Source organism: Atractosteus spatula, chromosome 17 (genome assembly GCF_055471065.1).
Source record: "Atractosteus spatula isolate fAtrSpa1 chromosome 17, fAtrSpa1.hap1, whole genome shotgun sequence".
NCBI classification, from domain to species: domain Eukaryota; kingdom Metazoa; phylum Chordata; class Actinopteri; order Semionotiformes; family Lepisosteidae; genus Atractosteus; species Atractosteus spatula.
In genome coordinates this window covers 10,098,345-10,115,111 of record NC_142722.1, presented here as the reverse complement: position 1 = coordinate 10,115,111, position 16,767 = coordinate 10,098,345, and the positions used below count along the sequence as shown (strand labels likewise).

At 38.4% G+C, this 16,767-nt stretch overlaps 1 protein-coding gene across 1 annotated transcript in view; it reads left to right on the top strand.

The window, feature by feature from the left end:
• The window catches only part of LOC148819055 (sodium- and chloride-dependent GABA transporter 1), a 28,094-nt gene extending 14,890 nt beyond the window's left edge, over window positions 1-13,204 (top strand). The window contains exons 3-13 of the mRNA XM_088936082.1: window positions 3,316-3,526; window positions 4,051-4,183; window positions 5,464-5,598; window positions 6,148-6,251; window positions 7,577-7,701; window positions 8,100-8,212; window positions 9,336-9,476; window positions 9,937-10,036; window positions 10,251-10,351; window positions 10,835-11,005; window positions 12,487-13,204. Coding sequence (XP_088792208.1) covers window positions 3,316-3,526; window positions 4,051-4,183; window positions 5,464-5,598; window positions 6,148-6,251; window positions 7,577-7,701; window positions 8,100-8,212; window positions 9,336-9,476; window positions 9,937-10,036; window positions 10,251-10,351; window positions 10,835-11,005; window positions 12,487-12,669 — 1,517 coding nt within the window. The 3' untranslated portion in view covers window positions 12,670-13,204. The remainder of the gene's footprint in view (window positions 1-3,315; window positions 3,527-4,050; window positions 4,184-5,463; window positions 5,599-6,147; window positions 6,252-7,576; window positions 7,702-8,099; window positions 8,213-9,335; window positions 9,477-9,936; window positions 10,037-10,250; window positions 10,352-10,834; window positions 11,006-12,486) is intronic.
• Window positions 13,205-16,767: the final 3,563 nt, after the last annotated feature.

Here is a 16,767-nt window from a genome sequence, read left to right as displayed (position 1 = left end):
CCGTATCAGGATAAACACACAGAAAACAAGGCTGATGTCAAGGTATCCTTGCCAATAGATTTGGCTCCCCTCTTCTGAAAGGAAATACTATCTTACGATCATTTCTGTGGAAACCACTCTGGTTATTTTTTACTCTATTTACAACAGTGAATTCACAAAATGTCAAAACTGATGACTATATTCATTTTTACCACCACAATAAGTTCTAAAAATGTACATAATGTTACAAACAAGGGGCAGCCATTTGGCCCATCTAATCAGTTTGGTGGTTAGTAGTTAATTAATCCCTTGATCTCAGCCAGCCATTTCTTGAATGAAGCCAAAGAATTGGCTTCAGCTAATGTACATGGCTGGGCAGCAACTTCCACACTCCTACAGTGGAGTGCTATAAGCAGATCTTTTATTTTATGTTATTTCAGCAGAACATTCAGTATGAAATAGATTTTCTTTAAATCCAAACAAACAGAAACCCCAAATTAAGAATCTTAAGGTTCTTAATTAAGTTCTTAATGATTCTTTGGTTATACTCTGCACCATTAATGGTGTACCAGCAAATCTGAAACCAGAGGAGAAACTATGCCCTAGTGATAGCTATTACTTTTTAATTTTCAGTAATTCATTCAACACCTCCACAGCTATATTACAAGCTATCTGTTCTGTCCAGCAAAGCTGATTGGAGTTCAGTCAGTGTTTTTATTTTGATTCGAACTGTGCAAGCAATCAGTGTGCGAAACCAGCAATTTATAGTGACAGTGAAATGCAAGTATGGAGTTCGCAGAGTAAACAAAGTGAGGCCACTATGTTGTTGGATTTGATGAAGTGAACAAAGTAGCAAGCCGTGCAAAACTGGAAGACAAAAGATGCAGCCAGTGTGTCATGGAGGTGTGTTCTACCGAGCTAGGTGATTACCACACACAATTGAACAAAAAAGCAAATTCTTCCTTTCTGCATTAATGAATAATCATCTCATAGCTTCTATTAATCTGCTAATCTACTTCCCAGAGTCTATCTCCTGTGCTAAAAAAAAGGGAGCTGGAACCACACACTTCATTCCACAGAGTCACTTGGCAGTCTGTCAGAACTTTGTGCATCAGGAACTGGTAAAAAAATAATCCAGTAATTTATCAAGGGCACTTATATCCCTTTGCTAAAAACATCTAAATGCAATTTAGACGTTACAGTCTATCAATTCATCACAGTCACTGTTTTAAAATACACTGTGTTTGCAGCCCCATTACCAGTTTAGATTGTAAAGAAATAAGTCCACTGTTTTTATTGGCAGTCTGATGAAGTGGACTGTGTTGCTCCCATGCAGGGAGTTGAAAGAATCTCTGGGAGCAGACAGGATATCATCAGTGTCCTCAGCCAACCTAATCCTCCCAGTTTTGCAAGTACAAAGCCCTGTCCCAGTTCTTAATGGCAAGCTTCATGTAAAACACAGAAGAAGCCTCTGACAAGAAAAGGATAGCAGCAGATACTAGTTTGCGGATTTGCCTTTGTACTATTACTCATGCTTTAGTTCAGATTATATGGAAATTCCTAGATACTAACAGCCAGATCTTTTTCTGTATTCCCTGTCTTTGCTTTTGTGGAAAACTTATGAAAATTTAAGATTGCAATCTCATCTCGGTAGAACTATGAAAGATGTGAGGGAATAAAATAATGGAATAGAGCTTTCAATCTCCAAGAAATACAATGATAAAAGTGGGAAAACTCCTGGAGAAAAGTAAAGGAATCCACGTGTTTATTGTGTCCTGGCCTGCTTTGTCATTGCTGTACAACCATCAGGTTTAAGCATGTCAAAGAACTGAAAATTCAATCCTGACTTCACGTTAATGTACGTTTGTGGGTGTTTGCTACAATTTGCATTTCTCACAGATGCTTTATGAGTAGAAGGATTGTCACATTCCTAACATAATATGATGGTCCTGGGCAGAAATGCGCAAAGGTATCTAAATATAGTCAGCTTGTTCTATATCTCTTCACCCTGTGGTCTAGGTCCCCTTAGTGAATTGTCACGGGCATTTTTAATACATTGTGTAAGAAATGCTCAAAGCCGCAGTGTTCCTAGGAATAATCCTTAAAGTATAGGCTGCAATTCGGACTGCCGTCCCATTTTGCATCCTGAGTGACTTACTTTATAACTACTTATGTAGGGACGAGTCCAAAAAGCCTGTCTCATTTCAGCAAATGGACTTTGAGGACCAAAGGACTGTTGCTTTTAATTTCTGAAAGTCCCATACAAAAATATTTAAGAGTAAAAAGCAGACTAGTTTTCTACCTCATTATGTTCTTCCTAAATGCGCTTATTAAATCACAACTAATTGGCATTTTGTAATGCCATAGTGATTTTGCCAAATAATTAGTTCCTCCTAGTCATTTTTTCATGCTACTTATTTCATGCTATAGTTATGACACATACTTGACCACTAGTCTCTGATATTTAGTTGTGATGCCTTATTGGGAGCTACAAGTTTTTGTGAGCTAAGTCAAAGGTTGTGTTGTTTATAGCCTGTGCTGATTGTGTAGCTATATAGATATAGATCCAGATCTTCTGGGTTTTGTTATATTTGCAAAGGTAATGTACAACGTCAAGATGTGATGGATACAATGTCCTTTGACTCTCTGGAGGACAAAATAATTGCAGAAGCTGTTTAGCTTTCATTAATTTGTATAGTATAGGGCAGGAGTCATTCCCATGTGGCCCACATAGGACTTTTGTAGCCCAAAGTCACTCCATAGTGGCCCATAAGAGGCTTGGTGTTGAGAAATAATTGCTGAAAGCTTCACAAGTTTGATGCTTTAAAACATATTCTCTGATTTCTGATAAAGGTATGATCTTATGGATAAAATAATTGCTGCCCCTTGTTATGCAGGTACTTTGTTTCTGTTTTACCATTCTCAATGAAGAGATACAGCACCCTATTATTTCAATGGGAATTTTGAATGTTGTGAGGAATATTGCAGGGCTGTGCCATATGTCAAGTATTATGTTGTTTTGTGTGCTCTCTGTTCTGTTTGGGGGCTGCTGAAAATGTTCAGCACTGCACAGTTATCCAGGTGCTGGCACATTCACATCTCAGTAGGCTGCCACAGGTGTCCACTTTAAGTTTGGAGGGCATATTTAATCACTCTGAGTCGTTATAGAAACCTGAAAACAGAAAATAAAGTAAAATTACATTGGAAGCCCTTTACTCCTTGCATATTGGAGAGAGGGATCATTGTCCTTGAACAGAAGCCAAAATTAGAAACAGAAGGAAGAAAACACAGGAAAGACATAAAGCAGTCTCTGATTTTTTCTTTGTTACTCTACAGGTGTAGGACTGTCTACAGTTGTCATCTCCTTTGTGCTCTGCACCTACTACAATGTCCTTATGGCCTGGGCCCTCTATTACCTCTTCAACTCCTTCCAGTCCCCTCTTCCTTGGCAGACTTGTAACAGTACTTGGAACATTCAGGAGAATTGCTCCTGTGGCTTTCCAGGGAATGTTACCCATCTCCAGTCCGCCAGCCAGCAGTTCTTTGAGTGAGTATTTCTCTTCCACACTGCTCCTGGTTTGTTTCTCAGCAGCAGAATTGACAGAATTGAGTTTGGAATGAGCTATCCTGTCTTGTTGCTGAGGCCGATATCCTGGTTTCCTTCAAGAAACAGCTGCACGAGATTCTTCCTATGTTGATGGAGAAATGTTGAACTGAGCACCTTTTCCCTTCAGTGTGAAATAGTCCAGGAAAAAAAACACAAATGCAAGATACAGTCATGATGAAACCGCTGTTTACAAGTCTTGACAATCTAAAATTTTAGCCCTCTTTATCCTACTACCTTCATTACAGGTGTAAGCATGTACATGGAAGAAGAAAAATCAAAACTCTTAATAACCAATAACAGAACCCAAATCTTTTCTGGTGGTAACTTGAGACACTGGTGCAGCAGCAGACTGGCAGTGGTACACTGCCCAGCCAGGGAGAGCTCTCGCTGGAGCCACTCTGCCCGTTTTTAGCACAGTTTGTCAAGGCTGGAGAAGTTCTCATCTTTCCTCTGCCTCTTCTCAGTTACAGGTTACTGGAGAAGACTGGGGGCATTGAGAAGCCAGGGAACATGCGCTGGGAGCTGTTCGGTATCCTTCTCCTGGCCTGGGCCATAGTTTACCTGTGCATCTTCAAAGGGGTCAAATCCACCGGGAAGGTGAGTAAAAGGGCGTCTATTTCAGTGACCTTTGACCTGCTTTGAGCTCTGAGGAGTGGTGTGGGAAAGAAAGGGAACATTTCACAGCTTCGCCTCCTTCACTCAAGAATAAAAAATGAAAAAACAATGTAAACAATAGCTGTATTCTTTTGCTTTTATTCTGAAAAACACTTGGTACTTCTGCATTAGGTTTGATTGTTTTGGAAGTTGTTGATGACAGTGAGATTTCAAGACAATCTGTTGTTTTTAAAGATTTTTTTATGATACTAGAAAATTCCCCTGTGGTGCAGTTTTGCAAATGAGAAACATTTAACACCCTCTCTCTACATGCTGAGATTTGTTTTCACAGCATTTGTAGGTTTTGTAGAAACACTTTTAAGTATCTTGAGGATCCATGCTGAAATATAAGTGATCTGATATTTGTGTACAGGTTGCATAATAACTTTTTCCACTTTCATGAAACTGGCAACATAAATAGTTAAGTTGATTATACTGTAAATTCAAGACGAGTTCTTGCCGTTTGAAGACTGAGTACAGTAACTTATCACTGTTAGGACTAAGAAGAATGATTTATCTAAAATTCAGCACAGACCAAGTTAACCTTTGAAATTATTTTTTATCTACATAAAAGAAAAATTATGTAGAGTTAGATATTAAACTGGATAATTCTATTGTTAGAGCAGTCATCCTTGTTAGAGCAGAAACTTTAAACAGCATTAAGGTGAAACATCATGACTTTTCTACAACCCTTACAATTTCAAAGCTGGACTTGGCATCTAGGCACACATTGTATTGTGTCATATGTTTTCTCTAAATGTCAAGGTATATGGATGGATATGTTGCCTGTGCCATTTTTAAACATTATGAATGGTTACGCTCACTAACGGCAAATGACATAGCAATGTGCCTAAAACTAATAGGGTTTCTGCATGGAGCTTTGCATGTAGACGTATGACATTACTTCATAACACATTACAGTTCTCTCATCCACAGGGGTTAGAGCCAGCCTTGTTTGCATCAAACATTCGGCATTGCTATGTGATTCAGTTGGACCTCAATTACATCTATTTGAGAATACTGTTCATTTTTTTTTAACCCCACTCAGTGTTGGAAATGGTGTGGCACTCTGCTCTCAGGAAAGGCTGTCAAAGTCTCAGTCCTGTGTGAGTGAGAGTGGCATTGTTTTTTTTTTCACCCTGCCAGAGGTTAAGCTTGTGGTTGAAACATGTAGTTACGGATGGATAAATAAATGGCTTTCTTTTGCTCGTCTGTTTCTCCAGGTGGTGTACTTCACTGTCACGTTCCCTTATGTCATTCTCTTGGCCTTACTCATCAACAACGTGCAGCTGCCTGGAGCCAAGACTGGAATCCTGTACTTTGTCACTCCTGTCTGGAGCAAGCTGCTGGAAGTACAGGTAAGGATAAGGACAGTGAGGTTAAATACAGTACAATGACAATGTGTCACAACAATGGCTGAAAAAATCCTGATTAATGCAGATGGAAAAAGCACAGGAATTACAGTATATGGCATCATACGCAATTGCCTGAGATTTGCATGATGTCATTTTGAATTTACCCCTGTGCATGGGAGAGCACTTGCTGGTTAGAGGACCTGCTATGACTTTGGGTTTGAAAACACTGTCCATTGCAAGCTTCCATAATATTGATGGAACTCTGTTTTCTCCATCTGGGGGCATAAAGTGACAACACCTGAAATTCCTATTGGCTGTTAGAGGAGAAGCACCAGTTTTTTGTGTGTAGAAAACAAAACTGTCCTGTCTCACATTATCAAACAAGTATTTTTTCATTAGCAACCAATAGGAAAGATCCTTCATGACCTTGTGTGGTATTGTGGTAACATTTGAAAATAAAATAACATTGGTATGCCATGATGCAGTGTGGCAGTCATACCTACTCTTGGTGTGGATTACAGAACAAAGCAGTGTTGACTGACCTTTCCACAGGTGTGGGTGAATGCTGCAGCTCAGATCTTCAACTCCATTGGCATTGGCTACGGTTCAATGATATCCTTGGCAAGCTACAACAAATTTAACAACAACATTCTCAGGTAAAATAGACTTCTGAGTCTGATCTGAATGTCAAATGAATATCCAATTGGTTTAATTCATATTATACTCAGTGGGAGTTCAATCTTAAAACAGCAACTATACGTTCTGCCCTTTTAATAAGAAAACAAACCTTTTTTCCTCATAGAAAGCAATTTCTACAGGGAAAACAGTATATGAAATCTAGTTTCAAAGTACTTGTTGGTGTAATCCTGGAAAAATGTTACTAAAAAAAGAAGATTTTGCTTTTCCCAACTACATATTTACTTATATATAAAGGGCTTCTGGGTGCTCTTGATGGAAAATCCCCTCTTTCAGAGATATAATGATTTTTATTGATTGATTATATGATCTCTGTGTTGCCCTCTTTTGCCTTGTTGGATTAGTTTTGACTTTCTTCTATACAACAGTTTTGTAGAGTTGGTAGATTCTGAAACAGTGTGTGTACATCCAAGCCATCAGTGACCTGATTATCATGTAGTCCTGTATGGATGTGTTATTACTGTATATCACCAATTCAGAAAAATCTAACAATTTAGTTTTAATTGAAAGCATAATACCCTCTGACCATGTATTGGATAAAGTGGATCGAAATTGGAAGGATAATGCCCTTTGTAATTCATAGTTATGAATTCCAGAAAAAATAACTAAATCATTATTGAAAATAATAATAAAATATGATTGGATTTTTATGGCTGTTTCAGAAATATATCTACAAGTGGGTGGCACTGTGGTTAGCATTGCTGCCTTGTAAAACTGTGGCCCTGGGTTCAATTCTGCACTGGGGGTACTATCTGTGTGGCGTTTGTTCTCCCTGTGTTTGTGTGGGTTTGCTCCAGGTGCTCCGGTTTCCTCCCACTATCCAAAGACATACTGGTAGGTTAAATTGGCTTCTGGGAAAATTGGCCTTGTGTCAGTGTGTGCATGTCTGTTTTTGTGTCTGCATTGTGGCTGAGTGGTGTCCTGTCCAGGGGGTACCCTGTCCTGCACCTGTTTCTTTGCTGGAACAGGCTCCAGCTCCCCTGTGACCCTGAATTGGAAGAAGTGGTTAATGGATGAATAGCTTATGCTGTTATGTAAGGATACAGCACAAGTAGTTTAGACATGAATCTGTATTATTCTCTCACAATTTATATATTAATTATTAACCAATGTCCTTATCTAGGGTAATGTACATACAAGAGCTACACAAATACATTAGCAGACATTTTGTATGATGTTTGTGAACTTGTAAATGTTTTAATTTCAACAATTCTCCCAGAAACTACATTCTAATCTTATTTGTTGTGCCTTGCCCTTTAACCTATTCTGATTTTCTCCATTTCAGGGACACGTTAATTGTCTCAATGGCCAATTCTGCTACCAGTATCTTTGCTGGGTTTGTGGTTTTTTCAGCTATCGGCTACATGGCTCATGTACACAACCTGCCTGTGGATGACATAGCCACAGATGGTAACTATACCGCTGTGGGGCGGGAAATGAACAATACTCTTCAGTGGACACAAACAGGAGTTTGCAGTGGAAGAAGCACCAAGCTTTTAAATTACTTATTTAATATGATTCTGCACACAGATTACCCTTTATTGATTTTCATATGTCACAGGAAATTGGATCTTTGGTTTTTTATTAGATTTATAATTCTATACTAATTAAAGTTTACCCAGCCATTTTATTTTCCTGCCGTTGTTTGCAAAGATATTAAATGGTGCACTTTCAGTGAGGGCTCTCAAATACATTTAGCAGCTGGGATAGTATTCTGCTGGTGTGTTTTTTTTTATTTTGAGTATGCCACAATCCTGCATCTTTCCTGGTGTGTTGAGTGTGTGGTACCATTGTCCTTCCTGTCCTAGGCCCTGGATTAGTGTTTGTTGTGTATCCAGAGATCCTCTCCACCATGCCTGTGGCTCAGCTGTGGGCCTGTTTGTTTTTTCTCATGCTGCTCTGCCTGGGTCTGGACAGCCAGGTAAGAGGAAGGAGTAAGAGTTGCGCCTGGTCTTGTTTTTGCCACTGTAAAAACCAGCAAGGCTTTGCTTATGAGACTAATTAATCACTGCTCAATTACCGTACATTCACTGGTCTGGAAGGGGGACACAAGTTATTTGGTTGGTTAAATGTCATTCAGTTCACTGTACAAGATTCAAACACAGCATCTGACTATAGTTCAAAAGATCTCGGTGAATTAAAATGAACTACATTGAAGTGTTCCAAGCACCATTTACTCCATGTAAACAACATTATTTCTTTATATCAAGTTGGAGATTTCCTTCATTAAGAATGGTGGATGGCTCTGCAACACTATTCCAGGACTTTAATCTGGAATTAATGCAGCCTTAGTTTCTTTTTCACTCTGAGCATAATTAACAGGTACACATGAATATAACTAATTGCACTAGATTGTATTTCTGAATTGAGCATAATGTGACCAACAGAAAGTGAAAGATTTTAAATCACCCTAAACAGTTTCAGTAATATATTCATTTTTTCCATTCACATTGGTAGGTGCAAGTGAAGGAATTTTCCTTTTCTGTACAAAAATATCTGCTATTTTTAAATATTAAAATAACTCCCAATGCAGGAAAGATTTTTTTCCTTCCTTCTAAACAGAATTTTGGCTCTTTGACTAATTTACATCTTACTACGGCTTCAAAGATTGTGGGAAAAAGTTCAAAACAACACTGATAATCAGCTTATTATATTTTCGTCAGGAAGAGGAAGCATATAATTACTTATCAAGTGAGCTGAGAAATAAACCAAGATTAGATTCTCAGTCAATTCAATGAATGCTGTGTTGAGGAGCTGCCCCCATCCAGTATGAAAGCTGCACAGCTGCACAGACTGTGGCTCGGTATCTGAGCATGAGGATGGGAGTCATTTACACGCTGTTGTCTTCTTGTGAAAACAACTGATGCTTGAGGTCATGCAAAGAAAACAGAGCTTTATGTAGATATCAAATGCAGACATCCAACAAAGCATACATTTAAGACAATGAGACGTGGCCCTGAGAGGGCCTGTACAGGTCTCAACAAGAAATGCCAACAGAAGTGTTTCATTCCTTGTGAAACTCATTCACATTTCATTCTTTATAGTTTGGGATGGTGGAAGTCATCGTGACATGCATTATGGATGGTTTTGGCCTGAAGCTTCTCAAATACTTGAAAAGAAAGGAAATTGTTGTATTAGCAGTGTGTGCTGTTGGCTTCATTGTTGGAATTCCTAATATCACTCAGGTGAGTTGGAAGGATTAAAAGCTTTAACCTCTTCTATGGAACTGTATCAAGTTGTTTGCCCTTAATCCAAGCCTCATACCTGCCTTACCCAAATTCAGCTGTTCTCCTGTAGAAACTACAACTAATTTGCCTCAGAAAACCTTGAATTTGAGTACCATATCTGATGGAATACTTATTTTTCTTTTAAGAATTTACACAAGTTTGTTTATGGAATGCAAAAGCATATTAACACATTGTACCTGGTGTTAATCTGTGGCTCATATTACACCTATCAAAACATTAACCATTAATTGGAATCTTTCAAAATCCAGAACTTCAGCATCAGGCTCTGTGTTTATAATCAGTGATTGAATCCGTGTCTGTGCTAAGAGGTTAAGTTCTGATGTGAACGAGGACAGTGGTGATGAAATGGAGGCTCTGGAGGCCTGGCCTGCTGACAGCGTTGCCCGTTTTTCTGCAGGGTGGAATATTCGTCTTCCAGCTGATGGATCACTACACTGCTGTGGTGTCACTCATGTTCATGGCTTTCTTTGAGGTGGTGGCCGTGTGCTGGATCTTCGGTAAATAGCGGTCGTATCCTCTCTTCAGAAAAATAGTTCTGTTTCTTTTTATCAAAAAAGTGTTGTTCACTCACTTGTTCATTAGGACTTTGTTTTATGCTGAGAGCTTGGACAGGTTAAACAGCCTGTTCTCTTCTTCACCTGAACTTACACTCATTTGCCTAATTAACTGCTTCCTCTATAGGGGGCTGACACTTGTTGGTCTGCATTGCAGGAGCAGGAAGAATTTCCAAGATGGTGACAAGAATGATAGGCAGGCCTCCCAGTGTCTTCTTCAAGGTGTGCTGGCTGGTGTTCTCTCCCTTGCTGGTCATGGTATGTATCGTCTCTTCTGAAGCATTTTGTTATTCTTTTTTTCTTAGCTTTTAGAAAAGAAGTCTTTGAAAACGAGGTGGAGGTTAAGAACTCAGCATGAGAAGTCCCCTAGGGACAGGGTTGGGAACTGCTAATTGAAGCAAAAGCAGAAAGCAGGTCACAAATGATAGGTGCATGCCTTCTTTTCACAAAGGGATCATTCACCCATTCTGCTTATGTAACTGTTAGTAAATGAATGATCCAAAAATTACACAAAACCACTACCATTGGGTCTGTATATTTATTTTGTATTTTTCATTTTATACAGCATACAGTGCTGTGAAAAAGTATTTGCCTCCTCTCTGATTTTTCATGTTATCAGATGTATAGTATATTTTCTTTCCTATTAATGATCAGAAATTCATCTTTCTGGGAGTCCTCTGCAGCCTCATGCTTACAGACAAGTGGCTGAACATTGCTGACGTCATCTTTTTTGCCTTGCAGTGTATTTTTATCTCCAGTGTTGTCCAGTACACTCCAGCTCGCTATGGGAAGACCTACACCTACCCAGTGTGGGCTGAAGTTCTGGGCTGGTTTATTTCTCTAATCTCCATCGTGTGGATTCCGCTTGGAGCTTTGCACACAATCTATTACAATGAGGGAACACTCCTACAGGTGCGACAGGCAACACAACTAATACATGTAGCAGCAGTGCCTAGAGTATCCAAGAATGAGTGCAAATGGATAACCTGTCCCTTTCATATGCTGAGCCTCAGCAGAATCCTAGCACTCTTTTTCATTCATGTATGTTTTTAGAAATATAAAGTATATGGATTTTGCAATAGTTTCGTTGTCATCTGGATTAACTGATTATCCATAATCGACCACGTTACTCTCGAGTGATTTTGACTGAGGCGTCAGAACTAATCTACCTCATTAGCAAGAGAGCTGAGTGGTCACAGGGGACAAGTTGATTTAAACTGTTGAATGTCAATACTGGTGAACATCAAGAACAAAAAAAATGCAGCAAGGAACCAATATTTCCGACTTACTGTACCAAGGGAAAAACTCACCAGTGAAGCCAAGTCCCCTTTTGAGACAAATGAAGGTTTTGGGTGGATCACTGTGATGGATGCCAGCATGGAGCAGCCCAAATGCAGAGAATGATACAATAACAAATCAACTGAAGGAGAGGTCTAAGTGTGATGGTTTGGGCAGGAGTGTCTAGTCACTACAGAACTCCTCTTGTAGTGATTGATGGTTACCTGACTGCATGGTTCTACATTAAGTCCTGGTAACTCACATTAGGTCTTTCCTGCAGGCTCATCCTGATGTGACAACATTCCAGCAGGAAAATGCATGTCCACAAACTGCCCATGTGACTACAGCTATCTTGTGATACAAAATGCCATACTATGCCATACTCGCCAGTATTGAGCCCCTTTGAACATCTGTGGGACTAGCTGGGGCAATGTGTTGCACCCAGGGCTCAGAGACTAGTGAACAGGCACATGTTTGTTCAGGGTTTCTGATAGGAATGGAAGAGAATCCTACAAGATATTATCTGCAGCCTGGAGCACAGAGCTTATCTTAATAAGAAATGTTAATCAGCACAATAAAGTTACATACTGTATGCCATGTCTTTCATAAAATGTCAGTGCACCCCCCACAGGTGATTTTGACATTATCTTGATAAGAACTTTATGAAATAGTATTGGTGCTCAGTTTAAGAACTTTAATACACAGCATTGCAATATAACTGCCTTGCTCAGTTGTAGGCCTTTATGACCTCGTTTGTATTTATCCTGTTCATCTTGTCTTTCAAAGTGCAAATGTTAATTTCCCAACCATACATCATCAGCTGGGCCATGATAAATTTCAAATCTGACAGCAGCTTTGAAATCGATCCTCAACATCTGGAGTGTCTAGCATATGTATGTATTTAAGTGATATAATAAATAATATTACCATGTGGTTGGTTAAAGGATGATGATGAATAACAAGAAGGATTTTAGAAACTCCAAGAGACTAGCTGATCATAGAGTCTAGCTGTTAAGAAATGAGTCATTTTTTGTAGTCATGTTTGCTGCTTGAATATGCTGCTTCAACGGACTACAGCAGGATGTGACAATTTCTCATAACTTGTCTGTTCTCAGCGGCTGAAGACATCATTGTTACCACGTGATGAATTGGCCAGAGTGGACGACCTGTCTGGAGAGAGCCAGCCCAGTTCCACTCAGTCACTCTCTCTTTCCAAGATTCCTGAAAAAGCTTCCCTCACTGGGCAAAATACACCCTTTAATCAGCAAGAATGGGACAAGCATGATTTCGACTTATGATTGTGAAGGGTTCACTTATGAAAACAATACGACAGGCTGCTTCAAGCAAGCAGAGCATTCTAAACATGCTACTCATTTCCTGAAGATTTAATTATTTGAAAAGCTTTTACCTTGAATAAAGTTTTGGAATATAGACATTGACCAAAATTAGGTCAGAAAGTTGGTTAAATCGACACTTGAAAATTATAAATATAATACAATGTTCAGATATTTGAACTTCGTGACTGAAGGCAAAGCATCAAATGCTATAAAGAAGAAAGGATATGTTGTCAAGACTATTTATAACCACACTATGTAATAACAGTGAGTGATTATTGTAAAATGATATTTTTGAAACGTGAATCAAAGGATTGAAACGTTTTTGGAGTCATAACCCATATACTGCAGTGATTCTATTTTCCGACAGTGATTTTGAACACCTGGAACTCTGCAGCACATTTTTCTTTTCTACATGATGAATCTGGAGATGCACGATCTTGTATGATCTTCTGTGCAAGTTTCGAAAGTAAAGAAATAAAAGAGGAACTAGTCAGGCTGACAGGAAGACAACTGCATTTAAATTTTACATTCTAAATGATCATCATTTACTAGTCCATACTGTGTTTAGTTATCATCAGATTAGTTTCTACTCTCTGCTTCATAATAAGGTTCAATAATAAACCATTTATTAATACTTTATTAAAACTTTGTACATAATGAATACATATTATATTAACTGTCAGTAGAGTAGTTATTAATAGCTACTCATGTTCTCTTCATATAACATATGTTGTAATATTTAACCACTGTTTATTTTAGGATTGATGTGCTTGAACATCAAGCTCTCGGCTTTGTTGTCTAATCTCTGTAACATTTCACATACACTCAGTTTTGTCAGTAACGCTAATTTGTATACATATTTACCACTATGATATCAACCATTAATCAACTGTGAGTTCATGTTTCTTATTGAACCTTATTATCAAGTGTCCACATTTGATACTTTCATATTAAATGTTCAGATAGTACTACATAATATGCTTTGGTCGTTCAGATGTTTTGTGTGTTGTAATTTACATTGGGAGTTTGCATATTTTGTGTGGGTTTTCAGTTGGTGCTTTGTCCTCCCACCTGCCACAGACACGCCGGCCAGTTGTTAGTTAATACTAAACTGTGCCTGTGCTTGTACGAGTGTACTTGCATCCCATCCATCCACCTTGCGACGTATGTTTTGGGGAAAGTCCCTGTATTCCTGTGACCCTTTCTAGGAACAAGCTGTTTTCTGATAATGGCTTGATATTGCTCCTCTTGTGAGAAAAATATTCTGCGTTTCAATGTAGTAGTTAAAAGACTGTTGCAGTGCTCGTATAACTCTGGGGCTTCCAGTGTCCAATGTTGTTAGTTTTCTTTGGAAGAATTCAGTGCTCGTTGATATTTGTCCATAGCGCACTACCAGCTGTTCCAGACAGAAACATCTTACTCATCATACATCAAACATTAAAATGAAGATGTCTGCAGATCAAAGATGAGCTGTGGAAGGGACAGGCTAGAATAAACCTGTGAACTAAATTGCTGTGGTCAAACGAATATGGAGTTGGAAAAGATTAGGAGAGACAGTATAAGGTAATACGTTTTAAGTGTCACATTTGCCTGAAACCTTGTTATACCCCAGCATTAAGTAGGAAACAGTGGAAGAAGAGGTCATTAATAAATGCAGCATGTTTTAGGTGTTTATCTTTAAATTGTCTTTAAATTGATCTCCTCTAGACAGTGTTGTATTCTTTAATTTAATACAGAAAACGACGTAAGTTCATGAGAATGACTATTTTAACAATACTGAAAAGAATCCTATAGATTAATATTATGGATAATAAAATTTAATATGATCTTACAGAATAGTACAGTTTTATGCGGACACGGCTACCATTATGTTGACTGCCGCAAGCAATATCTTCGAACTTTATAAAGACAGAATAGCTTTAAGCTTTTTTCTTTAAGAGCAAAAGTAGCTCTGAACCACCATGAATTAGTATTTAGTCTTGGCAAAGTACATTTGAAACTCGTATTTCACACCTACACTGAAATGTTAGATGGCAGTAGTAAAACTATTTTTAATCTCCTTTTCCCCCTCAGTTAGCTATATTTAATTTTCAGATCTGTAATTTTTTTCTATTCTGTTTTTTCCCATTCCAATTATAAAATAGTTTTATTGAAACTGGAATAAAATAAATACCTTTATTGAAATATATCTGAAAATGAATATTTTGTACCTCTCCCAGCAGAATATTTTTTCTTTTCCAATAATTATTATTATTAATATTTTGTTTTGGGTTAGCATTAAATCTCAAGTGGGTAGATAGTAGATGGCCATAAAACACTGTTTTTATTGTTCATTTATCTGGAAGACCTTCTTTGATTGCTTGTCAACATAAGTGGACTGACTACAAAGCTACTTTTGTAGTAATGCTTTAGTTATAATGATTGAATAGGCATGAGATGTGTAGTATCTCAAACTGTGCAACACCAGTTCCTCACACTTGAGGGCAGTGGTTCACCACTGAACACACTGGTAGACCTAAAGAGTCAAATACACATTTAGGAGAAGGTAGGCGCTGCACTTTAACTGATATAATTGAACTGACTTCAGAGATAACACAATACATTTGAAATTGGATATGTTTCTACCAGTCCAGGCGCTTAACAAAAGCAAACAAGAAAACACTGTATTGTCTGTTGAAGTACTGAAAAACACAGAGGCCTTTATGCATCGATATCTCTACAAAATGTTTTAAATGACAAAGTGCAGAGGCTAGTTTTTTAATATATACCTTCATGCTTACAAAGGCTGCAAATAGGCTTTTTATTTTAATAGAGTCGGCTTTAACGTGAAGGAAATGACTTTAGAATGAGTCACAATCACTTTTCCACTGGTCACTCAGCCCCAGATGATTTATTATTTAAATTTGGAGCTTTCAGCTGAGAAAGCTGTTTAAAATTGAAGGCTCATTAATATGAGACTGGTGGGATTCCGAAAGCTGCTTTTTCATGTGTAGCACACAAAATAGTGATCCGGGGGGACAGGGCTACATAGAGGAACTTCTACAGAAAACCCAGATATTAAAGCCGCCAGCCCCCCATACTGCAAACATGGCTACATGTCCCTTTGTCTCTTTCCTCATTCATGGTTTCCCATGCAAAATTTGTATATATTAACTCTGAAATAATACCCCCTATGTAAATCCCATAGCTTCAGAGAAAATTGCTCTTTTACAGCAAAATGAGAGCAAAATAAAACCTTCAGACTTGCAGTGTAAAACTCTGCCTTCTTATCCAGCAGATTTAATGGGAAGTCTTTGAATCATCAATTAAGACTTGGAACAATTTATTTGTGTTCGACCAGTTATGCAGGCAATTTGTTAAATTAAGTACGTACAGACTATTTAGAACAAAAACCTTATCACTCTCCTTCCGTCAAGAACCAGAGTTTCCTTAATTAAATAAATTACTTGTTTAATGGAACAATAACTTGCAGGTGTTCACAATCTGCAAGTTAAGAGGTAATTTCAGGCGTCCTATAATATTAACTATATTGTGGCCTGCTAGGGGGTTGGAGATCCCTCATTGAGACTTTTCTTTGCCGTGGAAGAGGCGTGCTAAGGTCCTCCAGTCACTATCTTGTGTCTGAAGTTGGTTTTCTGTTCACATACAATCTGTGCAGGAATGTAACCTTGCAGTGGTGCCTGAGTAAGACCTGCAATCTCTTAAGGAATGGAGCACAGCTGGTGAAGTACCCATGGAGCTGGATGGACTTCATTTGGGGCCCTAGTCCAGACAGGCTTCATAATCATCAATATTTAAAAGCCTGGAACAATTTAATTGATCACAGGAACAGGTGGTGGGTTCAATTAGGTTTTCAGGATTTCAGCTGGAATGAAAATGAAGATATCCTTCAGCCCTTAAAAACCAGTGTCCAATTTGATTAATTGTTCAATTGCTTAAACAAGTTTGAAGGAACACAACAGGTGCTTTATTTTGACTTATAAGAATAACAGGATTATCTGGATTGAAGACCCCCTGATTCAGACAGATGTGTTAGCTCAACACTGAGCCCTGTAACCT